Source organism: Trypanosoma brucei, chromosome 8, assembly GCF_000210295.1.
Source record: "Trypanosoma brucei gambiense DAL972 chromosome 8, complete sequence".
Lineage (NCBI taxonomy): Eukaryota > Euglenozoa > Kinetoplastea > Trypanosomatida > Trypanosomatidae > Trypanosoma > Trypanosoma brucei.
Genome location: NC_026741.1, coordinates 447,870 through 472,214, shown reverse-complemented (window position 1 = coordinate 472,214; position 24,345 = coordinate 447,870). Strand labels below are relative to the sequence as shown.

Here is a 24,345-nt window from a genome sequence, read left to right as displayed (position 1 = left end):
TCTTTCTATGTGGCTTCTCGTACCCTGTTTGCTTCTTTTTTTTTTATGCTTACAACTTCAAACTTATTGTTTTTCTGATTTCATCCTACCTTGGCAACACCCATCTGCCTCATAATTATGACATTGTGGTAGTGAGAATAGTTATAAACTACATACATCTATGCCTGGATTGCTAATATCCCGGAAACGTACCAGAAGCGAGGCTTCAGGTAAGTCGATAGGGGAAATCAAATGTATGGCTGAGAATCGTGTACAAGCACTTAAACCACCATTGGGGGAACTGGTACCCAAGGGTGAACTTGGAGCTGGGACACCTCATGAACCGTACAATCTGCCTCTGCGGGGTAACCCCAACAAAAGCGGTTGTCACCACTGTCTAGCAGACCAGTGCCACTGCGTCTTCTTCGAACGTCTCTTGGACGCCACATTCAGACGCTTAGATATCAAGCGCATAACGGAAGTGTCAGGGTCACGTCATCTATGTGCCAAGTCCCTGCTACCTACCTTTGTCTCGCGAATGGTTCGCCTAATGGAAATAACGTCCGAAGACACCTTTTACGACCTGGGGTGTGGTAATGGATCTATTTTGTTTCAGGTAGCTTTTTTAACTGGTGCTCGTTGTGTTGGAATTGAAATAAGTGAACACAACGCTAAAGTTGCAAAAAAGGCTTGGGAGGTCATCAGACCGGAACTTGAGGGGTCTTCGGGACGAAGCATGCCGGAAGTTAACATAATTACTTCCGATATGACAAAGATTTTGGCGGATGAAAGACTTTTTGAGTCAGAAAGGGGTAAAACCGTAATTCTTCTATCGAACTTGTTGTTTCCAAAGTCCCTGACTCACTATCTCTCCGAACGTTTCAGGCGGGTTCCAAGCGGAACGAGGATACTATGTTTTGACGATCTTTATCCGCATAGCCGCTCTGTCGCTGCGATCCGCGACCCAGAGGCGTTCCGGCTTTTCGCCATGACCGATTATCGCTGGCAGGAGTGCAGCGTGGAATGGTGTACGAGGGATGGCCCTTTTTTCATTCACCGACGGAGATGAACCACACGTCTGACATATATCTTTTTGGATAGCTCACTTCAGCTATTCAACTTATCAAGTGGTATGTTACCTGCTACGTGTTTTTGTATCCATTGTGTATCTCCTTTGCATTCAAAAGCAAATGTGCATATATTTGCTATTCCCTGCGTTAATGCGAAGGCAGACGTGTACGAACATCGGATGATACACAAAATAACTTTGTGCTTCGACTTGTTTTTTGCAAATGATAGGTAGAAGGTGAATGTGCTTGTCGAGTATGGACCGACACAACTGGAAAAGGGCCAAAATGTTTTTTGTTTAGTTCCCGGTAACCTACCGATCACTGTGTCGATTGATATAGACGGCGAAACCCCCCTTATTATTTGCAGACGTTTGCTCCGAAAGAACTGAGGCACCATTGCTCATGGGGTGTGACGAACAATGGGCGGGCGAAAAAATGTGGTAAGTTGAGGGGGGCTGATTTCTTTACTCACGCCAGGCAGTTCGCTTCTGAGTTGTTATTGAACAATTATCGCATTTGTTACTTAACGCACTATGAAGTTTGCCGCTCTCTATCATGTGCACTGTGTGTGGCTGTAGTGGAATAGGGACCAGACAGCAGGTGGCGTCGGATTTTTCGGTCTGTTGGAATGCATTATTTTCTTAAGGGTTTATGGTGCATTCATTTTTATTTCTCCCGTTACGTCGCATCATAGCGGGCATATGACAATGGCGATGTGAACAAGGCTGTCGTAACGACTGTGTCCCCACTACGTTCTCGGAGAAGGTGCCGTAAACCCCCATTAAAGCGGCCGGGTTGTCGCCACAAAAAGGAAAATGATATATATATTTTTATTTGTTGTATGCGCACCACCTAGAGGCAGCTTATATAAGAAGGTAAGGGACGCACATTTGTTAGGATAGGCCACCTATAAACTTTTTCTAAGATGAACTGCAGAGAGTGGTTGGCGAAACTTGTTTCGTATGACACTACCAGCCGAAATTCGAACCTCGAGCTCATTTACTGCATAAGAAGCTACCTTACGGCCCTTGGCGTACCGAGCACGTTAGTGTACAACGACGAGAAAACAAAAGCGAATCTATGGGCAACGTTGGCAGGTGAGGGTGGGATAACAGATGGTGGAATTATCCTCTCCGGTCATACAGACGTAGTCCCGGTAGATGGCCAGAAATGGGAGAGTGACCCCTTCACTCTAACAGAAAGAGATGGGAAGTTCTATGGACGAGGCACGTGTGATATGAAGGGTTTCATCGCGGTTTGCATGTCTCTTGTACCAGAGCTTCTTCAAATGAAGCGAAGGAAACCTATTCACCTTGCGTGGACGTACGATGAGGAAGTGGGGTGTATTGGCGGCCAAGTATTAACCCAGTTTCTTCGTGAACAAGGGGTCAAGGCTTACGGATGCATTGTTGGGGAGCCAACATCCAATCAGGTTGTTGTTGCACACAAGGGAATAGCAGTTTACCGCGCTCGTGTGCAGGGGAAGGCGGCACACTCTTCGTATGCACTTACACGCCGGAGCTGCAATGCCATCGACTATGCCGCTAAACTCATTGTGAAGATACGCGAAATCGCCGAGGATTTCCGGTGCAACGGAACGTGTGATTCATTCTTTGACGTTCCCAACACGACGATATCAACCAATCTTGTGACTGGTGGTAACGCTGAGAACACCGTACCCGCAGTTTGTGAATTCGTATTTGAGATGCGTTACCTAACAAATACTGACTTGGGTTTGATTGAAAAACAAATCAAAACCTATGCAGAAGGTGAACTCCTCCCACTAATGAAGACGGAATTCGATTGCGCAAGCATTGAAATTGTGAAGATGGTCGGTGCACCACCTCTGAAGCAGGCGGATGAGGAAGATCCTTTTCTCATTTTGCTTCGTCGTATTGCAAGGGATAACGCGGTACGTAAGGTTGCGTATGCCACGGAAGCTGGACATTACCAGGGTATTGGTATCCCTGTTGGTGTTTGCGGCCCTGGCTCGATTCTGCAGGCGCATGGAGCTAACGAATTCGTCACCCTCGAGCAGCTCGAAGGTTGTGCTAAAATTATTCGTGAGGTTGCGCAAGACGGCGATATTGGAAGAAAACCGCATCTGTAGGAGACACAGATCGACGTGTTTTGTCGGCAGGGTGGCCGCGTGCGCTACCCTTCACTGTGGTGGTGCATGGTTTGATAGACGGGCTCATGCGTATCCGTTCATCCTCGGTATTCCAATGGGGAAAATGGAAGACGAACACCAAATGGTGTGCTATTATTATTATTTATTTATTTGTTGGGCGCGGTTCCTTTGTTATTTTTTTTTTCCACATATTGACTTGTTGGCGGCCGCCCTTATCGAACAGAAGGTTCGCGCTGCGGAAGAAATATGTAAGTGATTTGCGCTTCGGTGGTACCAGTTTAGATTCGTGCTCAAGGGTGCTTTCCCCTCCCCTCCCCCTCCCTGGTCATAGAGGTGCACGAACTCTCGCTGATCTTTCTTTTTACCTTCCTATTCTCGTATTATTAGCTTTATCACTTTTTTTTTTTACAGTACCTGTGGTTGGTAGCCATAGAATGCACGAAGAGGACCTTATGAAGTGCGTTTCTGCCCTATCTCGGTGCACCTCGCGTGATGAACAAACGTTGGAAAGTATCCTGGGGGATATTCATCGAAGTGTGTTCGGTGCGAACGAAGGCGGCGGAGAGTCATTGAAACCTTCCGATTTATTGTCACTGTGCGATAATGCTGTTGAGTGGATTGGGGGCAACTTGGGTAAAAGGAAGCGTTCTGCCGCGATGCGGTTGTCTATAGGTGTCGTAGTAGTGGAGTTGCTCGCACGTCTGACACGGGTTTTGCTCTGGGGAATGGGTGACCCCGAAGAAATGTCCTTGTGTTGTGACAGGTTAAGGGAGATTAAAGAAGATGCCGAGCAGCTCGAGGTATTTCTATTGCCTCGGTTCTTCCTGAAGCTTCCTATTAGTCCCATAACTTTGAGAGACGTTTTATTGAAGACCCCATGGGGTCTCTTCTCACAGAAGTATGGAGTGCAAACCACCTCTCACGGTACAGTGCCTGCACAGGTAGCCACGGTACTCAGTGATCTGAGGACCAATTTTGGCTGCGATTTTCTCCATAATTGTCGAGTGGACGTTGAGCTGCCTCTTCCCGCTTACCCCGCCTCCGCACTGACTGACACAGGGGTGTCCCGCTCCACAAAAAGCAACGCCACCAGCGACATCGCAGCGGTAACGTGTGAAAGTTCCGCAGCTCCGGGAGCTGCTGTTTCCTCAACAGTCGACACTGTGAATGTTGGAGCTTCGGTTGACGGCTCTAGTGTCTGTGTCGCTCGGTCAGCTCCCAAATCCTTGCGCAGCGGAAGAAGCACACTCCGTGGGGCCGCGAAGCATGAGATGTTCGGGGCGAAAGCCGCAACCATTCCAGCGAACATCAAAAATCCTTTACCCATGCACCCCACCCGCAGCTTGCCCGCATATATGCTAAGGAAGTGGAAACCAGGGGCTGCACCGCGAGCAACAGTGGGATGCGGGGGCAGGGAAATAGCTGGGACTGAGGAAAACAACTTGCCGGTGACGCCAGATACGCAGTCCTCGGCGGGGGACGATAGCGACACAGAGGTGTTAGCGACAGAGAGCCCGGTACGGAAAAGGGTATGTTCTGATGGAACTGTTGTCCCACCATCGCCGTCGCGCTTAACGCGTGACGAAATGGAGCCTTGTGCTCCAGGGATTAAAAAGTAGCGGTAGGAAGTGAGCACGTATTGCGCTTGTACCCGTACACTGGGCAACCCGAGGGAGCGAGGACAGCAACCTCTAGGTTTTTGATAGAATAGAAACAGCGTAGTAGGTGGGAAAAGAAACAAAGTGGCTAAAAGGTGTTTAGTGTCCCTCCACGCTATACCATAGATTGTTTATATGCAAGCGCGCAGGTACAAACTTGCGCGTGGTTTAAATTTGAAGGTCGAAAGGTGGCGCCTTCATAATTGTAGGCTTGATTGGCTTAGAGCCTTTTGCTCTTCTTTCAAAGTGGGCCCTCCCGCTGAGTACGCAGTGGGCGGGGTATACAAAAATGCCAAATGGTAAATTGAGTAGGAGCGATGTTTGTGGACGATGCAACTCTGCGGTAAGTGCCACCATCGTGAGCATTACACTAGAAAGAGGACACGCGGGAGCACAAGAACTCTGAGAATGGTGTTCTAACGTGTGCCCCCAATCCACGGGCACAATGCCAACGTCAAGGTGCGTACCTGCTGGCATTCACACTGCTTAGTGGCGTGTAGACCATCGAGGCATATTTTTTGAGTTGTGCACTTGTTTACCGCAACTGGAACATCGGTAACGGCTGTAGTGGTCGTTGTATGAGCTATCGCAACCGTAGTCCACTGACGACGCTCGATTTAAAACGTTTTTTTTTTTTAAACTCTTTCACCTATCTCGTCGACGCCTCTCGTAGATTTCGTTGCTTGTAATTGAAGTTTATATGCATGAGTTTGGTGCTCGCGTTCTTTACCCATTGGTTCAATCCATGGTTTCTGTCGTTTTTCGTCATCTACCGCGGAAAATGAGACAACACTTTTACCCTCTTCTCTGTAGTCTGCAGAACATAACAAACATGGCAGGTAAGAAAGCTCACCCCATCAAAAGGGATTGGTACTGGAATCACAACGATCGCTTTGAGATCTGGCACAGCTTGGATTGGCCCTCCGTACGACGTGGCCGCCAAATATACACTGAAGTGTTCGCACCGTGTCACCCCCTGGGTCGCATGACTTTCACGCACTTTCAAGGCTTCATGACACGTGAAGAGATCAAACAGTTGGCCTCGCAGTATGAAGTGGTTGATTCAGCTCCAGATGCACAGGGAATGTTGAACCCACGACCTGGCAAACCGACAGACACGCTTCCCATTCCGTTTCCGAACCAGCGCGCGGCGCAGTTTGCCAACAATGGCTCTGAGCCGCCGGATCTTCAACATTCGGTGTTTGGCAAGGAGGGGGGTCCGGATTACATTTTTTCTCTCATCACAGGCTACAACTGGGGCAACGGTGAGTTGATGGAAATCCCCCCTTTTGCGCCTGAGTTGAAACCTGGCCAGTTCTGGAACCCGTACTTTAAGGACTGCGTCCTCTCTATGCCGCCCCCGCTCTCTGACGGGATGGTGGATTATGAGGATGGCACGCCCGCAACGATAAGTCAAATGGCGAAGGACGTCGTCAACTTCCTTCGGTGGTCTGCTGAGTCGGAGTACGACGACCGTCGCGTTATGTTTTGGAAGTGTTTCACTACACTGGGTCTGGTGAACTGCATTCTGCTACATTACTGCCAGAAGAACACAAACTGGCGCATTTACGGACGGACAACCTTCCGCTACTGGAAGAAGACATGGTAATGGTGTATCGTATGGAGCCTGTATGATGTGGAGCGAGAGGGGAGAGGAGAGGTATTCGGGCAAAATGTCACCCGATGGAAATTATTCCTCCCCCTTTCTAATCTTATTTTTTCCCGGCTGATCTGGCCGCTTTCTCTTTCGTCCGTGGGTTCGTCTTAACACAACAAAAGGAATGTTTTGCTATTCGTTTGATTGTGGGAACGTTTACTTAACCTAATTTTTTATCAGTTAGTCTTTGACCAGGTAGCGGACGAAGATAGATATCACAATGTAATTCTTTTCCTTTTAAATATTCCCATCCGTTCGTTGTGTTATTTCTTTTAGGGAGCTTCTCGCTGGGTTAAATTGACAACAGCAAACATTACTACAATCGTAGCAGTATGTTCATTTATATGCACTGCACCAAAACAAATAGGAACAGGCTGTGCTAATATATGCACACCGTGCATATACTTGGGGTGGCCGGTGGCAACGAAAGGAAGCGGGTGAGTGCTCAGGGGGCGGAAGTTGGAGAGAGGAAAGTAGTGATTATAAGCAAGAGACTATAGCAAGGAAAATTAGATGGAGGCATGTATATGAAAGTACCTGTGTGGTCGGGGTGGGTGGAGCCTTGGTCGTAATGAAGGGTTGGGGGAACTTGTTGCTGCGAACAAGTGGCGCAGTTCCGTAAATTTGCGGGAATAGGGAAGAAATGTTGAGAGAACTGAAGGGGCATCAAAACGTGCTTGAGATGTTGAAGAGGGCGTTTCCTCATTTTGTAGTTTCCGGGTATAGATAAATTTAATGCACCGGGGGGGGGGGGACTGCAAAGGTGAAGGGTGTTAGGATTTAGGGGACTTCGTTGCGCACTCGTGTGTTGTTGTTTGTTGAAGTTTTCGATACGGCGCCTTGTTGTACTGTTTCGGTTCGCAACAAAAGATACAGCGGGGAAACAGCAGTAACGGTGAAAAACATGGGCTTGGTTTGAACAGAGATGTGAGGAAGGATGAATGATCAGTTTTCCATTGTCTGTTTCAGTTGTACTTGTGTTATCCCCACCTTCGCGCGTTTAATTTTATTCCACTTGTTTGTTTCTTCCTTTGCCACCGCTGCAGCAACTCAACCGTCTTCATGGTTGGATTGATATGCTGCAAATAAACGCGTTCAAGTTGGTGAGGGCAACTCCTTTCCTCCTGAAACGTACCGGCAAGCCGGCGGATACGCCAGACTATAAACAGGTCTATTTGCCATACGATGCGGCCCCCACTGAACGGGAGTTGGAGAGGGAGCGGCGCCGCTTCAAGCAGGCGTACCATGGACGCATGGAGCACCGTAAACTTGTAGAGGTCAAGGAAGTGCCCTTGAATGTGTATACGTACGGGAAAGAGGGTATGTCGCTCCCCATAGCTATTTTCAAGGACCAAAAAGACCCGGTTATTGGCCCGGAGTGGACATACCCAGGCATTTATGAAAATAAAATAGCCGCACAGCACTGGTACACGGAGGAGTTGTTCGACAAAGAGAGCAAGGAGGCGTTTGAATCGCCGTGGCAGCAGCAGATACTTGACAATCAGGTGAAACGAAGGATGGCGAAAGTTATGTTCCGCATGCGCCAAGTGAACATGAAGGCTGTGGATTTGTTTCAAAAGGAGCGTGGATCGTCAAGGCGGTCCGGCGGTGCGGGAGAAAAGGGTAAGGATGGGGGTGGAAAGAAGTGAGAAAAAGGGGTGGACGTAATCACAAAGCATGCTGACATGGAAGGGGATTAGGCGACTAGTTTCCTGCATTTCGAGATCGTTGCTTCCCATTGGGTCGCTCTCATCAATGCTGCCTGAAAAGCGCCCCCGCCGCGCAATCTTTAAGCCCCTTCCCTCGAACGAGTCGGCGCGAGGAGTTTTGTGGTATGTGTGTGTGTGACCACACGCTTGCTTTTACACACAAGCAAGTCCGTTCTTCACACACGCTTTGTGAGTAAATAAGGTGTCGCATTTTGATTTGTACCATATTTCCCCTTTTCCGGCCCTCCATACCCGTGGACTCTTCTGCACCCTCATCTTTGTTCTTTTTCTTGCTCTTCGTGCTATATTGACCATGCAAACACGGTCGTGCCTCCAAGAACGTGTGTGTGAGCGAAGCACAACGCAGAGTAACCGACAAAAACCGGAAGAGTGGGGAAAAGGATTCGACGGTGCAAGTATCAAACATTAGGAAACGAAATAAGAAAGGAAATTGTGTGGGTGGAAAGACAGTTAAGAATTGTGACAGACAACGTGAAGGTGAGAGAAAAGGTGGGAGATGCGGCGTTCTTTCTTTGTTGCTCTACTTCTCCAACTGTCGCACGCCTCTGTGCGGGCGCTGAGTCTGTTTCCTACTTGCTCGGAAAATGAATACACAGGGGGTGGGCTTCCAGGCAAAGAGTGGGTGGTGCAAAGGTTTGACAAACCTGGGCGGAATCTAACGATTCACTGTCTTGCGTACGAAGTGAAACCGGTTGATACCACTAACGCAAAAGACATGGGCCCCGGGCCGTGCCAAATTGACCACCAGACGGAATTCTCGTTCCGCCTGTTTGTACGTGCCACGTACAAGGACAGTAAGTCTGGAGAGCAGGTTACGGAGGAATACGATGTGAAGGATATGGCAGGTGGATCGCTCTCCGATGTGGCAATTCGACTTGCGCATAAGTCAGACCTTTCGTTGGTGTTCGCTAATACGGCGGCTAACCATGAGTGTGGTCTGGAGGCGCGCGTCTCCTTCAGGTTTACACATGACGCTAAGGTGGCAGCGGTTAGTGACGTTCCTGTACTGGTTGGTGTTCAACCGCGAATTGTTCACGCAAAGAACAGTGTTCCGACTCGCTTCATCTTCCGAAGCTCAGACAGTACGAAAGGGGGTGTCTCAGAACGCGAGGAGTTTTTCCTTATCAGCGCGAAAGAAGAATGCTCAACAAGCACCGGTTCCAATAGCTATTTGATGAGTCACCCTTCCAGCCCGCCACTGTTTGACGAAGACTTCACCGGAGCTAACACTTCTACGTTCGCCGCCCGAGATGTCTTCATCGATACCGCACGCGCCTATCGTATTTGTAGCCGCAAGGCAAACACGGAAGATGTGACAGAGGTTGGTGTTGTCCGCAGCTTTGAGGTCAATCCTTCGTACTACCAGGTAGTTGGTGGCCAGAATGCTGACGGAAAAGTATACGTTATGAAGCGTACGACCATCAAGTTCTATGGATCCGATTTGGACACACGCCCCCGAAGGAACCAGGCAAAATTTGTCTCAGATACCGAGGATTGCGACGCGTCCGCTGCAGGTGGCGTGCCAGAAACTCTTGCTCTTGAACCTGAAGATAGATTTGGACCAAAGGCGACTTCTGTGCTATGGTCATGGGTGCTCAAACGTGGGGGAGCCTATAAGGTATGCTTCAAGCGCACAGGAATGCCGTGGGTAGAGGTGCCAAGTATCGACATCGTCAACAGTGCTGCCGACATCACCAATGCCGACGGTAACATCACTTACAGACAGCCCGTTGACCCTGTGACAAAAGAACTCTGCCCAATGGCACCACCCAACACTCCGGAGAATAGGTGGAGCATGTACAACAGTATTATGCTAACCCTGAAAAGTAAAACGTTACCGTCCAACTATCTGCAGACCCTGAGTAAGGCTCTGTGCGTGCCACGTACAGCAATGGCCCTGTCTCGCGTCACACACGGAAAGGACGGCCGTGTGCGGCTGTTCATATCAATCTTCTGTGAGGAACTGGGTGAAGACCGCACATGTGACACAGTAGAGCGTCAAAATTACATCATATCTGCATCAAAGCAGGGTTCGGAAGCGCTTGCGGCGGCAGGCATCGAATCAGCAGAAGGAAGCAGGGATATGTTCGCGCTCGGTGACGACCCTAACCCTAGGATGGGTTGGGGTCGCGTACTTTCAATCTTTGCAATATGTGGTACAGTGGTTGCCGTCGCCTGCCTTGTGGTCTACGGAGTGCTTAAGTATCGTGAAAACCGTCAGTACTTCGTCAACTTTGGAGTCGAAGACGAGGATGTGGATGATATGTACATCTCCAACATCCCAACCGCCGGTGCGGCGGTGAACTCGGCCGGTACGAAAGGCTCCGTCATTGAGGTGGAGGATTAGTTGAACGGTTGACGAGAGTACCAGGTAGCAGTGGGTGTTTGAAGAACATGGACCCTTCCGGAACGAGGAAAAAATGTTTAAGGGAGAAAAAAAAAAAGCATGGAGAAGGCGGAAAGGGGGAAATTTTGTAGTGTGATTGAGAGTACGGGCAGGTGGGGTATGAAGGCGAAATGAAAAGCGAACAAACAAAACTAAAGGGAGGGCAAAAAGGAAGGGCCTATCGGGGGGTTTTTTAAAAAAAAAAAAGAGAAGGGAAACACAGCGTATGCGTTCTGCCTGTACTTAAAGTGGAGAGAAAAATGTCTAGGGTGTTCCGGGGAGATGCCTCCACATAAAATAAAAAGAAGAAAATGCTTTTTAAGATCTAGGTAAATTGATGAAGGGTGTTGGATGTGGTACGGTTGGTGTACTACACGGATAGGCAGCAGAAATGCGGGAGCGGAGTGGCAGATGGACCTAAATTTCAAATCGTCAAACAACATCAAATAGGTGAAAGGAAGAAAGGGAGAAAGAAACTAAAATATCAGGGTGAAACATCCCTCCCAACAGACATTGTAAAGAAAAAAGGGAAACTAAGGAAACGGAACAATCTTATTCATACGAAATGAAATGCTATGCAAAAACAAGGTGTCAAAGAATCCAAGAGCTGAATGAACAACATAAGACATAAACAGTCAAAAAAGGAATACGTAACCCAGAGAATTGTGGGTGGGGAGGCACGACTGTGTGCTCCTGAAGAAGTGGAGTTGTGTGATAAAAAGCCAAAACCTTCTGCGGAAGGAAACAATCGACTGTAAGGTGCTTTCAAAACGCACTCCACGGACTCTTACTTAAACCTCCTTTTGCTTCCGGGCCCCCCTGCGAAGGTCTCGTTGGATGGCATCGGGGTGCGAGACTTTTCGCATGAGGTCACTGGGGGGGGGGGGGGGGGTAGAAGGACAGCGTGTGTTACAGGGATTTGAGAGGGGAACAAATTAGTGTGGGAAAGGGAAGAGGGAGAGGTGAGCAACCGCAAGTGTTTGCAAGTGGATGCTGATGTCATTTTCTGGGATGATTGGTCCTTATCTTCTCTTGCTTCATTCAAACGGGGTCTTCCACGGTCCCCACCAACAACGTTAATGTTTCCTTCATTTTTGTCTTCCTCTTGTACCACTTATCGTACGCTTTTCCTCCCTATTATCCTGCTTCTCTACTGAAGTTGGCACGCAGTTGTTCCCATTGTTTTTTAGTACTTTTATGAATGACCTATTGGCTCTTCTCCGCTTGGGGTGGACGCCACATTGTCTCCCCTCCTGTTGTAGGCAACAAATAAACTGAGGGATACATGTTCGTGTGCCAGCCCTCTCGCATGTCATGCAGCGCTGGTAGCATGGGCACTAGCGGTTGTGAGGAGGTTTGCGGGGGAGCCACTTGCTTTGACTCTGTGTTCACAATAATAATGTCCGATTATGTTGTTTCTCCTTCCCTTGCTGTCGTCGTTGTGTTGATCCTTTTCCCGTTATATTGTGTGGTGACGGAGCAAGAGCAAAGAAGGAAGAAGGGGTAATAAGGAGTGTGATCAAGAAAACTGTAGACAAGTCACGTGAAATTGGTGGTACCGTCAAGAAGGTTAGCGACATGATTCGACGTTGTGCCGTTCCGCTTTGTGCTGCGAGCGCCATGCCGCGCGGTGGGCACCCTCTCCTGAAGTTGGAGAACGCCCATGGTTTCACGCATAAGTCGACGCGCAGGTTTGACGAGCTCAATATTACGGCTTACGAATGGCAACACGACTCTACCGGGGCCCTTTACTATCACCTCGATACTAGCGATCGCAATTGCACCTTCTGCATCGGCTTCCGCACCCCGGCCAAAGATAATAAAGGCATTTCACACGTGTTGGAGCATACCACGCTCTGTGGAAGCAAGAAGTATCCCGTTAGGGACCCTTTCTTTATGATGCTAAAGCGATCCTTAAACAACTTTATGAATGCGATGACAGGGGCTGATTACACGTTGTACCCCTTTGCCACAACAAATGCACGAGATTTTTGTAACCTTCTTGATGTTTACCTGGACGCGGTGTTCCACCCATTGTTGCGCCTCGAAGACTTCAAGCAGGAGGGACACCGTGTGGAGGTGGAGGAAGATGATTCGGCGAAAAGGCGACTCGTGTATAATGGGGTCGTCTTCAACGAGATGCGTGGCGTTGTCTCGGAGCCCTCCCAGCACTACGCCCACTCACTCATGAAGACTATGCTCCCCAACACTCATTACGAACATATATCTGGTGGTTATCCGCCGGAGGTGCTGAAGCTCACATACGAGGAGCTGGTGGCTTTCCATAAGAGGCACTACCACCCTACCAACAGCATTACCATTACCTACGGTGAGCAGAACCCTGGGAGTTGGATGGCCACCCTAAATGAGTACTTCTCATCGTTTGAAAGGGGCGAGGTCGTTGCTGTTTTTGGTTTGGCAGAGAAGAACCGCTTCGCAGAGCCAAAGAGAGTGACCATGGAGGGGCCACTTAATCCTATGGGGAACCCGCAGTGCCAAAAGCGTGTGTCTGTTTCCTTTGGGGTCCAGAAGGAGGATAAAAACATGAAGGATATTGTGGAGCTTAGTGTTTTAGATATACTTTTGTCCAGTGGCCCCAGTTCCCCTATTTACCAGGCTCTGATCGAATCACAGATTGGCAGCCGCTACGCTCCTATGAATGGCTACAGTAGTTATTTGGCGTCTCCACTCGTTTCTTACGGGGTCGAAGGAGTCGACGAAGCTCGTGCCAACTCAGACGAAGAGGTACTTAGCGCTGTGATTACAGCGTTGGAGAGGGTATCCAAGGAGGGATTTGAGCAACGGCGCGTACAATCGGTCATTTTTCAGGAAGAACTTCAACAACGGCATCGAGCGGCAGATTACGGCGTTAACCTTTGTACGGGTCTCTGTGCCATGGGGCTATGTCGAGCGGAGAACAACCCTTTGGACTTTATCGATTGGTTGCCGCATCTGCGGCAACTGGGGGCTGAACAGGCCAAGTCGCTTTTGCCACGCATTTCGCGGAATCTCCTCAACAACCCCCATCGTGCGCTGGTGTCGGTGTCTGCTAAGAAGGATTTCCTAGATTCCCTTCGCGATACGATCACCCATATGGAAGAGAAACTTAATGATGGAGCAACGGATGCCCAAAAAGACGAAATAAAAAAGGAAACAGAGAAATGGCTCGAGCGTGTGCGGGCACCGCAGAACGGTGACATTTTACCGACTCTGAAGGTAGGTGACATCCCCCGTCAATCCTTTCAGGAGCCACTGCCACAACCAAAGGCTGATGGGCAGAATACTTCTCTGTTAGGCGCTCCTCCTCCTCTGAAACCACCAGTGGGGGTGTACACGATTGGGTACCCAACAAATGGCTTGGTGTATGTGCACGGTCTGGCACCTTTTAGTGCGGCTACGGTGTTGCTTCTTCAGAAGGCAGAGAATGATGCACTTGCGGGTATACCCCTTTCCCATTCCCTGCTAGGAAGTCTCGGAGCAGGAAAATACACGTTTAAAGAACTTTCCATTGCTACCGACCTCGTCTGCGGCGGATTCTCTTTCTCCCCGCAACTCAATCAGTCATATTGCAACAAGTCAGAGTACATTACTGGAACCGCTTACGGCTTTTACACGACTAAAGAGAAACTACACGATGCGCTGGAACTACTCAAAATGACACTTCTGGAGCCACACACCTCCGTTGAGGATGATGGGGTGCGTGGCCGTACCCTCTCGGTGGCGAAGGCCCGTTGTTCGGGTGTGATTCAGCGGCTACAACATGAGGGCAACCGTGTGGCCACCTCCCTCGCGGTGTCGCACTTGACTCGCTGTGGCGCTGTGAAAGAGTCATGGCATGGTTTGGCCCAGTCAAGTTACGCCTCAGAGATGCTTGAGAAACTTCAAAGCAGCAACGAGGGCATCTCCCACTCAGCAGTTGCAACGATACTTGAACACCATTCATGCTTTGTGCAGTCGTTTGCCGCAAACCTCTGTCGCGGCGTGTTGTGGGCAACATGTGAGGAGCAGCACCGGTGTGAAGTGGAGAACATGCTTGCTTCATTTCTAAGCGGCTTCCCAAAAGGAGAAGATACGTCTTCGTGTGCATGCCTCCCCTCCTTGGGGCGCATAGCACGCGAAGACGTTGTTGAACTGTGCAGGAGTTTACCTATCGACACCTCTTATGCCGCCATCGCTATAGCGAACGACCTGGACTGGACCCATAAACAGCAAGCGCCGCTGCGGGTTGCATGCCAGTTGCTCGCCAACGAATATTTGCACCGTCGTGTTCGTGAGGAAGGGGGAGCCTATGGGTCAGGGGTTAAGGCCACATTAGGTGCAGAGGTGGGTGGTGTTACCATGTCTAGCTACCGTGACCCCACACCCGAAGCGACGGTTCGTGTATTCAAAGAGGCAGGGGATTGGCTGAGTGAGGCAAGCAATGTTACCCAGCTGCGGGTGGACGAGTCAAAGCTCCGGCTTTTTGCGGGGATTGACGCGCCCTATGCCGCAGACAGTTTTGGTGAGTCATATTTCCTTCACGGAATCCGACCGGAGCAGAAGCAAGAAATGCGTGACGCTCTCCTAAGCGTTGAGCCAAAAGATGTAGTTGAGGTCGCCCGATACTTCGACGTCGGTAAAAATCATGGGGCGGTTGTTGGCATCCTGCGCCCCGAGGAGCGGAAAGAGTAGCGTTGCCCGTGCACCCGCTTTTGTGCATTGACTTCTTGTTTTTCTACATTTATGTTGTCGCCAAGATTTGCCTTGGACGTTTGAACGTTACGTTGATGGCAGTTGGCAGTCTTAACGTCTTATGACCTGTAGTATTGGGCACTATTGGTGGTAGGGGGAGGTGCGTATTTAACGGATTGATAACTAACTTTGCCTGCAGATGCTAGGTGACGGACCTCTGTTCCGCTCGCTGCTCTGTCTGCTTTTTTCTTTCCACGTTTTCTTTCCGCTTTTGCGTTGCTTCTTTTCGCGATGTGTCCGTGTGTCGGGAAGCACACAAAGGTTTGCTGTCAGAGTGAACATCATTTGTTTATTCAGCTCTAAGGGGAGCACAGAGACAAAATATAAAAAAAAAGGGATGCTCTCAATATGGCGAGCGGTCAAGGTTTCCCTTCCTCAGGCTGGACACTGCCATTCATATTCCGTTACCGCCATGCTGTGGTCGCGACTGTGGCTGCGTGAGATGTGTCAACGTATCGTTGGTGACAGTCGCATGGGGTGCACAGCACTCACCCTTTGTGTGGCCTGCATCGGTGCCTCCTCCTGGGGTGCCGCTACGGTTCTGTGTCACCCCCTGGCCACTCCGGAGTACCTAATTCCCTATTACTTACGTAGCATTAAGAGCCGCTTCAGGCACTATGCGTCGGTGCGGTCAGCCGACGACGGGGCGATGCTTATGACAATGGAGGACTTTGTGCGCTCAGTGTTAGTCCTCAGGAAGGATGAACCCCTGGGGGCTTCGTCGCTAGAAGATATGTCTGATCTCTTTGCTTCGCTGGATGCTGATGGCAATGTTTGTCTCAACTTAACCGAGTATACGTTCCTCATGGTTTTATTGACGGCAAAGTTGAAGGACATCCGCATGTTATTCACTATCGTAGACAAGGATAGGGTTGGTACCCTAGGACTTAGTGAGTTTGCAGGTGTTCTGCGCGGCTTGGGCTGCACCGCTAACGAGGCGAATTCCCTGACAACCGGCTGCAAGAACGGAATTGTCAGGCGACTCTTTGGCGATGATGGGGAACTTCGCTGCTCCTACGACGAGATGGAGGGGAGTATTAATGCCATTAATGAGGCCATCTGGCGGGCGGAGTTTCACCTGTTCGACCCCAATAATGTTGGTTGCATCGGTGCCGAGGAGTTTGGAAAACTTTTGGCGAAACAGATGATTGGAAGCAATGTACCTTTTTACGTAGTGGAGAACATACGAAGGATGAGAGGGATTAACACAACGGTCACGGTGGACCAATGGATTGGCTTTCATCAGGTCATGCGTGAAGCAGATACTATAGGGGAGGCGGTGCGTCTTTTCATGGAGTCAGGACTCTCACTGGGAAAGCGTGAATTTAACCGCGTTGTGAAGGCAGCTGGTGTGAGACCATTCAAAGAGGAAGAGCTCGACCTTATTATGGCCCTCTTTGACCGTAACGGAGACGGTGCACTGGACTTTGACGAATTCATCTCCTTGATGAAGCGAAAGCTGAGTTATCAGTACAGTGGCTCCAGTGCTAACGAACCTCGTGAGGTAAAGCACTTTCCAACACGACTTGTGGAGTGCGTTGGGGAAACACTCAGAGGCTCAGTAGGTTAGTAATGGATCGAACTACTCTTTCCGTCGCTGCTACTGTGACTTCCGTGTACAATCTCGCTTATGCGTTCGTTTTTGGTGTGGACTAGTTACCGTTACTAATTTTTAGATGCGTTGCCGTGAGCGACCGATTGTTGCTGATGCCGCTGCAGCTCATCGAGGCTATCACTGCTGCATCGCAGCTGTTAGGTGAGTGCGATCTTTAGCTATCCTTTGCTTCTTCGGATGAAAGCAATCCGTACTTCTGTTCGAAGTAAGTCTGTTCGATTCTTCTTTTGCCTTCGCTTTGCGCCCCACCTACACATTTTGGTCTTTGGCCTTACACTCCCCCTGTGTTTGATTTGGCTGTTTTCTCCCTCCTAATATCTTTGTACTCGAAATGTGGAACTTGGTGAGTAAGTGAAGTAGGAAGCCGCTCGTAATTAGGACGCACGAAAAGGTGCATTGTTAAAGAGGGAAAAGGAAAGGAAGGAAGGAAGTAACAAGGATTAGGCTGAACTTGTTTGCCTATTAGTGGGACACTGACCGATGCAGCTCGCACCAAATAAGACGGTGGTGGACCTAGAGAACCGCGCAACCTTTATGGTTCAATTGCATGCCTTTCTCCTGCAGGCACGACACGTGGTGAGCGGAACCCCTAAGGGGAAACTACAGGAGGTACTGCGGAACGTCGATGAATGGATAAAAGAGGTGAGTTTAGGGGATGCAACGACATCGTCAGGGTCTGCAAGTGGTAACGCTTCAGTTACTGAAAGAACTGGTGGTGAGGCGTCGGGACCGTTGCGTCAAGGCGCCTCCGAGGCCGACACGGGGGCTGCTGAAGACCCTAAACCCCCACCAAATTCTTCACCAAGCGCGTCACCGTGTGAAGACCCTTCACCCGCGACGGCGGTGGCAGCTGAAGGCGATGAGAGAGGCCAACTGGTCCACCCCGACCCCAATGCGGGCTTCTCCAGTGACTTATCTAAACGAAATTTGGAGGATCTTGCAAGGTTTCTTGCCACCTTGTTTGTTGGTACTTCATCGGAGAACGGTAAGTTACGCAATATTGCGCGCAACGCAGCGCGTATTGTCATAACTCGTTGCTTTTCCATCATCGACAACACCCTGCGGCAGGTACTTAGGGAAGTGTATGACGATCCAACTGCGAACAATGGAGGGGAGGCAGGAGGAAATGGCGCTGCGCGCCGTAAAGAAAGCAACCCATTGTTCGTGAGTCTCGGACACGATATTAACGTTTGTAGGAACACTATAGGAATTTGTGTTGATACGCTTTCAGGGTCGACAGACTTTCCTTCGGTGCGCTTCGCAGTACAGGTGTGTATAGATATTCTGAAGCAGTTGCGTCAATGCGTCGTTCATTTTGAGAGGCAATTTGCATCCCGCGAGATAGGTCATATACAGGACATGGTCGAGGCTACTGGCAACGGTCACAACGGTGAGGTACGCGCTGCCGATGACGAGGAGGATCGGTGCATGGCAGAGCAGCGGGTGGAGGAACTGAAACGGCTACTCGGACCCACGTTGCTCGAAAGTATTACGCATCTCGTGGGTCTTGTCCGCCCCGTCGTCGGGTACTTGTTTTCCATTGTGTCAGTTAAAAGTGCCACGGCCTCTGAGGATGAACGGACGACAAAGAGTGACGTTGTAAGTAATCTGTTTGGGCTTGCAAAGTGGTATGGGCGTACCTCGCACTTGAGTAGGTGCGGTGATGCCTCAGTGGATGATTCTGTGACGTTATCAAGGTCCACAGAGTTTGATGATAACGTGCCAATACATTCACGAAGCCACCGCATTCTCTGCTGTGTGCTGGAGTCGGTGTTAGCTACATCTTTCTCCCCAGAATACACGGCGTGTGTTGCTCAGCACTGCGGTGATCGTGCCGAGGGCCAATTCTTGGCGGTTCGTTTACTGAAGGATACCGTGAGTGAGCTGTGCGAAGGAAGTGCCGCGGAACTGGAGTACGTGTTACGACACGACAACTGGAGGAAGCGCATATTAGATGGCATTTTCAACTGTGTCATGTCCCTGCGGCCTTCGGTGTTGGATGCCGGTTTGGAGACCCTCCGACGGGTCGTGACGTCATGTCCTGACTGCCTCTCCACGGAGGTTGGCTCCATCTACTGTAATGGAATCTTTGGATTACTGGGGTCTGACAGCACACCGCCCTTTATGCAACGATCTTTCCTTCATCATATCATCGATACGTTTTTTCAAGGCTCGGCCGTTTCGGGTGAGGCACCACTTCTTTTACGTTGCTACCGTCGCTTCGACCTCAATGTTCACTGGCACCAGCTCAATTTGATCCAGAAGGTTGTCACCGTGCTCTCCCGGGCGGTTTGCACGGCGAGGCCGGAGGAGTTCGTGGACATCGAGGGTCCGAAACCACGCGCCTCAGGCACTGCGAGCGGCAGCGCTGCGGGCAACGCAGAGGCCAGCAACGAAAGCATCGTTTACGCTGAAACTGGTGGAGGCGACTCCGCTAACGTGACTCAGACAGTGAATTGCGCTAGTTTCGTAGATGACGGTACAGTTATGATGCAGCGATCCATGCCATTTCTGGCGCTTCACGGCCTCGCGCTGGTGGTAGAAATATTAACGAAACAGATTCCCCAGAACACTGGCCTGTCCAACTGGAAGCCGCTTCCAAGGTTGCTAAACCGGAAGAAGAAAATAGAACAGCTGCATTTTGTAGAAGCCATCAATAGCTCACCCATAAAGGGGCTACGGAAGTTATTTAACATCAGGGACGAGGAGTGGCAAACAGAGGCTGACCGCGCCATAGCGGAGAATAATTGGTCGCACCGTCATATACCGGAGCCCGCCACGCCTCAGGCTGAGGAGAAGGTGCAACACATCGCGCAGTTCCTTATGGAAACTCCGTCGCTGAACTCCGATGCAGTTGCAGAGATTCTGTCATACCCAGCTGTTATATCTCTCCAGGTATGTCGAGCTTTCATGGACTTGCTACCGCTGGCTGGAAAGACACTCATAAACGGACTGAGGGAACTGTTCCGTGTCGTGAAGCTGCCCAAGGAGGGACAGCGAATTGAGCGTCTCATCGAGTTCTTCTGCAGTGCATACTATAAGGCAGGATCAAGGAGTTGCGTGGATACGGACGTCTTTCCATTCGCATCGGAGGATGCGTGTTTCATTGCTGGTATAGGAATTATCATGTTGAATACCAACCTGCACAACCCAAACGTCTCCACGACAAAAATGACTGCGGCCTCTTTTTACGCGCAGATGCGAGGTTGCAATGACAATAAAGATTTCCCCCGTCGCTTCACGGACAGCGTCTTCGAGGAGGTCAGCACACGCTCTTTGTCCAACGTGCACGAGTCCATGCTAACAGAAGCGAAGCGACGTGGCTCAGTGGTGTCACACATGAGGATGGATGCGTTCTTCTTCACAAGTGAAGATCGCAAAGAGGCGGAATTCAATGTAGTGCGGCGGCGTCTTACGGATGAAACGCGTGAGCTGCTCTTTCGCAGCAGCAGACTATGCGAGGATGATGGTGAGATACGGGAGGGTGGAGACACGGAACAAGAATATTGGACGAGTGTCACACAGGATTTGTTCCTGAGCACGTGGCCCTCGCTTAATGCAGTGTTTGGAGCTGCTGTGGACGGAAACCAAATTCCGGAAGACGCCCTGCTGCTCTACGCGACTGGACTGCGCAGCAGTCTGCTTTTGTCGGCGGCCTTTGGTCTGCACACGGAATGTGATGCCGCACAAATGGCACTGGTGCGGCTCTCCGCTTTTGATTCCCTACGGGACGTTTGCCACGGTTGTTTGCTCGAGGTTGCGTCCTCTCGGCACAGTGTACACTTTTCCTCCAGGTGCTGGTTGCCGGTGGTGGAGCTGCTGGTTACCATCCGTAAGGAGCAGAGTCAAACGCAGTCCCAGCAGTCATATCAACAGCAGTCGCAGTCACAACAGCAGCAACGAAGGGCAATATTGGTACAAATGGAGTCACTCTTCGGCCACCTGGAGGAAATCACTCGGGAATACTGTAATATGAGCGTTCATGAAGCCCCGCCCGTGATCGTGGTAGCAGTTCGTGAGTTACTGCAGGGTGTTGCAGCCTTGTTGCGGGACCAAGGCATGGATTTCCCGACTCTAACTGCTGCCCTATACGTCGTGCGCCGAGTACTCAGCTACTCTGTCATTTCCCACGACCAGGAGCTGGGTCCCGTTGTTACTAATTTAATTAATGTTCGTGATCTCAGTGGCATTGTTATGCCGGCACTGGTGGACGTCGTTGAAGCGCGAAGGGAGAAAGGAGACGAGTGCCTGCACGCCGTGACAAGTTTCGTTGTAGACGTCCTCAGCGTTGTGTGGAACTCCTGCGTCCGTGACGCTAACTGTTCACATCAAGCTGTTAAACTCACGGAGCTTGCAAACTGCTTTTGTTTCTTTCAGATGTGCCACGAACGCTGCGTGAACTCGTCAGTAGTGCAAATGCATATGTTGCAAGGAGTGAAGGAGTTGGTTTCGTGCACCGTTCTAGCGGAGAGTTCCGTTAAGCAACGAACGACACGCGGTGTTCAAACACGTGTCTCATTTACCATGGCGTTGGTGTGGGAAAGGCTGTTGCACTCAGTGGCTCATGCGCTCTCAGGTAAGAGCACTGTTGGCACTGAGACCTGCAGCTTAGCCGTTCACGTGCTGCAAAAACTCGTTCTCATCTGCTGTGGCGCCGGCAGTGTGCCCCCAAGCGTTCAGATGCGGCAGGAGCCCCTTAATGTGCTGTTATCGCTACTTTGTAACGTAGCTTACGTTGGTGGAATGTGTAGTGACGTGGAGAGCGCCCAGTCGTGCCTAGCGCAGCTGTCCTGTGTTTGCACCGCCGCACTTAACCGCGAAGTGACAACCTCATTAGAGGCGACAGCGGTGACCTCAGACGAAGATGACTATGAGGTCGACGGCCTAAATGAAGTACAAGTGCAGCTGACGCGACGTTTACTGCAAGGAATACAAGGGCAGGATGACTTTACCGTGCTGCACGCGTTGGAGCGTATATGCATGCTTTTGGGCTGCCATACCCAAGAAACGCGAACGGAGGCTATAGGGGTGCTACGTGCTGTTTCAAAGCAATTGTGTGTACGCGACCAAAAGCAGCACCTCGCTGTGCAACTAGCTGATACCGTATTACAAGTACTTCTGGGACACACTGCACCAGGCTCTAAATCTTCGGCGAACACTCCGGAGGCGGCGGAAGACGTGGGTAGAGTAAGCTTCGCCATTTTGAACCTTCGCACGCCGCCGACGATGCGGAAGTGCCCAGCTGTGGCCTTCCACGCAACACTTCCACAGCTTTTAAATTTCATGTCGCATGAACTGATCGTAGATGCATCACTGGAGGACGTGGCTTCACTCGGTGCAGTCGTTATGGAGCGGTGCTTGCTACCGCTTGCCGTATCGCCAAAGTCCTCTTCACATGTTCGACCGCTGGCCGTGCGTTCCATGATGCAATGCGCCACGTTGTGCGTGGCAGCTCTCGGAAAGCTTTCCGAATCATCCGCCGCCCGGGAGAAGGCGGCGGGTGACCGGTGTCTTAACGCTATCATCAACAGTGTCAGTCTTGTGCTTCTCGATACCCATCTTTTCAAACAATCTATCGTGCCGCATAATGCCCAGTATGTTGGCAGCCGTTGGGATGCTGGGTTGTCGCAGATGCTGGGGGCCTACTCGAAGGCAGGGCGAAGTGCCATTCGTGCCTTGTCGGCTTCCGACCCTTGTAATATTACTGGAAGCCGCGGTTGTGTCACGCTGAGCATGAGAATGTTGCATGAAGAGCAGGTGTCTGAGCATTCGAAGGTGGCTCCCAACGACCTCCCAGGAAAGAAACAGGGGACTGTTGCTGGGTGCGAGGAGGGTCTTTCGTCAGGCACTGACTCCACTGTGCTTTCCGACGAGCAGCTCGTGGAGTACTGCAATTTGATGGCGCCACTGCTGTCTCCATTGCCGAAGGTGTTGGCGGCTATCACGCCCGCTATGTACACAAGGTCCGAGAGACCTTTTAGCGGTGATGAAGGTGCGGGTACCACAGAAGGGTGTGAGCAGCCGGTATGGTGGTCCCCACCCCCGTGTAATTACAAATTGATGGCTGAATTACTGCTTGATGCCGAAGGGGCTTTTTTTGCCGTGCTTTGGCGTGTCAATCACGCATCTGAAATGGATCAGTTTGTCATGCAATCCGTCACCAAAGGTCGTGAAGCAACACCGCTGAGCAAAAGTAGTGCACTACTCCCGCACACCGCCGTGCGTGGGGGGTTAAACGCCTACTTGTCGCTCGCTTTGCAGATGGATTTCTCCCACCTACGGCACGTACTCGTAGAAATTCTTGAAGAGGTGGCCTTTGTGCAATCGTTGTCATCTGGATCGCGTAAACCGCGACGGACGGGTGACAGCATGTCGGATAGCCCCGTTGGCCAGCAACTAAGCCCACGAGAGCAACAACATGTGCGTAGTTGCAATGTAGGGATGTACCAGGAGCTCACCTCCGTAGTAGTCCATTGGGTAAAGAATCTGATGTACCAGCTGGCTCCCGAGACCTCAGCGTTAACGGGGCAGCGCCAATCGGAACTCGCTGATGTTGTGCGTGACCCGGAGGTTTTTAAGGGACTTGTGCAGCTGTTGACCGCGGCTGGTGGCTCCATCGTGTCGACGGTGCGAGACTATCTGACATGGTATATTGAAGCTCAGCAGCGTTGATGGGCTTGAATGGGGTCCCCCCGGCATGAGGTTGAGTCAGAAAAAGAAGGAAGGAACTAACGTGGGGGAGCTAAACAGGACGCAGAAAAAAAAATGAAAGTAACAAAAACAATCACAATTATCCGAGAGAAATAACACGAGGTGGAAAGTAATTTGAACAGAAGGCAAAAAACAAAACGCGGGGGTGCGCCACTTGACCCTCTCCCTCTCTTTATCTTCTCCGGGTGGCAACTTAACGTACAGCAAATGAGATAGGGGGTATGAGCGTGATTTATTGTATCCTCCTCCATTTTGTCACTGCCGCGGTGCCCGGTGGCAACGAAGAAAAACACCCAAGAGAGGGAAAAGGGAGGGAACGACAGCCGTGCATTTGTATGGCTGTATCTACGACGCGGGTAATATTCTTTCTTCCCTTACCTGTTATGTCCTGTTCATCGGATCTATTTGGTAGCAGGACCGTACGTGTGATCAAGAAAAAATAGAACGGCAGTGGCATAGGTGCGCCGTCCCTTCGCTATATATATATATATATATATATATAGCCCCTTACCATTCTTGTCTGTCTGTTCCTCAAATTGGCCCCATACCTCCTTCCGTTTTCCCCGTGTTGGGGAAGAGGCCGTACGCGGTTCCACAACCAAATGACTTTTTTGCTTACCTCCTTCGACCACAATTGCGTGTGTCTTTGCTGTTTTATTCTGTTTGCTTGCAGCGCG

The 24,345-nt window shown here is 50.4% G+C and overlaps 10 protein-coding genes across 10 annotated transcripts; 9 read left to right on the top strand and 1 right to left on the bottom strand.

Annotated features, from left to right (window-relative positions):
* Positions 1 to 160: 160 nt before the first annotated feature.
* TbgDal_VIII1560 (hypothetical protein, conserved) lies at positions 161 to 1,048 on the top strand (the record flags this gene model as incomplete). Its single annotated transcript, XM_011777181.1, has 1 exon — positions 161 to 1,048. One exon carries the CDS (start codon positions 161 to 163, stop codon positions 1,046 to 1,048), a length of 888 nt encoding a protein of 295 aa, XP_011775483.1.
* A 926-nt stretch (positions 1,049 to 1,974) lies between these two features.
* On the top strand, positions 1,975 to 3,159 carry TbgDal_VIII1550 (acetylornithine deacetylase, putative; the record flags this gene model as incomplete). Its single annotated transcript, XM_011777180.1, has 1 exon — positions 1,975 to 3,159. One exon carries the CDS (start codon positions 1,975 to 1,977, stop codon positions 3,157 to 3,159), a length of 1,185 nt encoding a protein of 394 aa, XP_011775482.1.
* A 455-nt stretch (positions 3,160 to 3,614) lies between these two features.
* TbgDal_VIII1540 (hypothetical protein, conserved) lies at positions 3,615 to 4,799 on the top strand (the record flags this gene model as incomplete). Its single annotated transcript, XM_011777179.1, has 1 exon — positions 3,615 to 4,799. One exon carries the CDS (start codon positions 3,615 to 3,617, stop codon positions 4,797 to 4,799), a length of 1,185 nt encoding a protein of 394 aa, XP_011775481.1.
* A 207-nt stretch (positions 4,800 to 5,006) lies between these two features.
* Positions 5,007 to 5,315, bottom strand: TbgDal_VIII1530 (hypothetical protein, unlikely; the record flags this gene model as incomplete). The annotated part of the gene is made up of 1 exon (XM_011777178.1): positions 5,007 to 5,315. The coding sequence occupies one exon, from the start codon at positions 5,313 to 5,315 to the stop codon at positions 5,007 to 5,009; it is 309 nt and encodes a 102-aa protein (XP_011775480.1).
* Positions 5,316 to 5,538: 223 nt separating this feature from the next.
* Positions 5,539 to 6,447, top strand: TbgDal_VIII1520 (cytochrome c1, heme protein, mitochondrial precursor, putative; the record flags this gene model as incomplete). The annotated part of the gene is made up of 1 exon (XM_011777177.1): positions 5,539 to 6,447. The coding sequence occupies one exon, from the start codon at positions 5,539 to 5,541 to the stop codon at positions 6,445 to 6,447; it is 909 nt and encodes a 302-aa protein (XP_011775479.1).
* A 1,124-nt stretch (positions 6,448 to 7,571) lies between these two features.
* On the top strand, positions 7,572 to 8,144 carry TbgDal_VIII1510 (hypothetical protein, conserved; the record flags this gene model as incomplete). Its single annotated transcript, XM_011777176.1, has 1 exon — positions 7,572 to 8,144. The coding sequence occupies one exon, from the start codon at positions 7,572 to 7,574 to the stop codon at positions 8,142 to 8,144; it is 573 nt and encodes a 190-aa protein (XP_011775478.1).
* A 577-nt stretch (positions 8,145 to 8,721) lies between these two features.
* Positions 8,722 to 10,572, top strand: TbgDal_VIII1500 (Golgi/lysosome glycoprotein 1, putative; the record flags this gene model as incomplete). Its single annotated transcript, XM_011777175.1, has 1 exon — positions 8,722 to 10,572. One exon carries the CDS (start codon positions 8,722 to 8,724, stop codon positions 10,570 to 10,572), a length of 1,851 nt encoding a protein of 616 aa, XP_011775477.1.
* Positions 10,573 to 12,189: 1,617 nt separating this feature from the next.
* On the top strand, positions 12,190 to 15,282 carry TbgDal_VIII1490 (metallo-peptidase, Clan ME, Family M16C,putative; the record flags this gene model as incomplete). Its single annotated transcript, XM_011777174.1, has 1 exon — positions 12,190 to 15,282. The coding sequence occupies one exon, from the start codon at positions 12,190 to 12,192 to the stop codon at positions 15,280 to 15,282; it is 3,093 nt and encodes a 1,030-aa protein (XP_011775476.1).
* Positions 15,283 to 15,481: 199 nt separating this feature from the next.
* TbgDal_VIII1480 (hypothetical protein, conserved) lies at positions 15,482 to 16,912 on the top strand (the record flags this gene model as incomplete). Its single annotated transcript, XM_011777173.1, has 1 exon — positions 15,482 to 16,912. The coding sequence occupies one exon, from the start codon at positions 15,482 to 15,484 to the stop codon at positions 16,910 to 16,912; it is 1,431 nt and encodes a 476-aa protein (XP_011775475.1).
* Positions 16,913 to 17,437: 525 nt separating this feature from the next.
* On the top strand, positions 17,438 to 23,629 carry TbgDal_VIII1470 (hypothetical protein, conserved; the record flags this gene model as incomplete). Its single annotated transcript, XM_011777172.1, has 1 exon — positions 17,438 to 23,629. One exon carries the CDS (start codon positions 17,438 to 17,440, stop codon positions 23,627 to 23,629), a length of 6,192 nt encoding a protein of 2,063 aa, XP_011775474.1.
* Between the last annotated feature and the right edge of the window lie 716 nt (positions 23,630 to 24,345).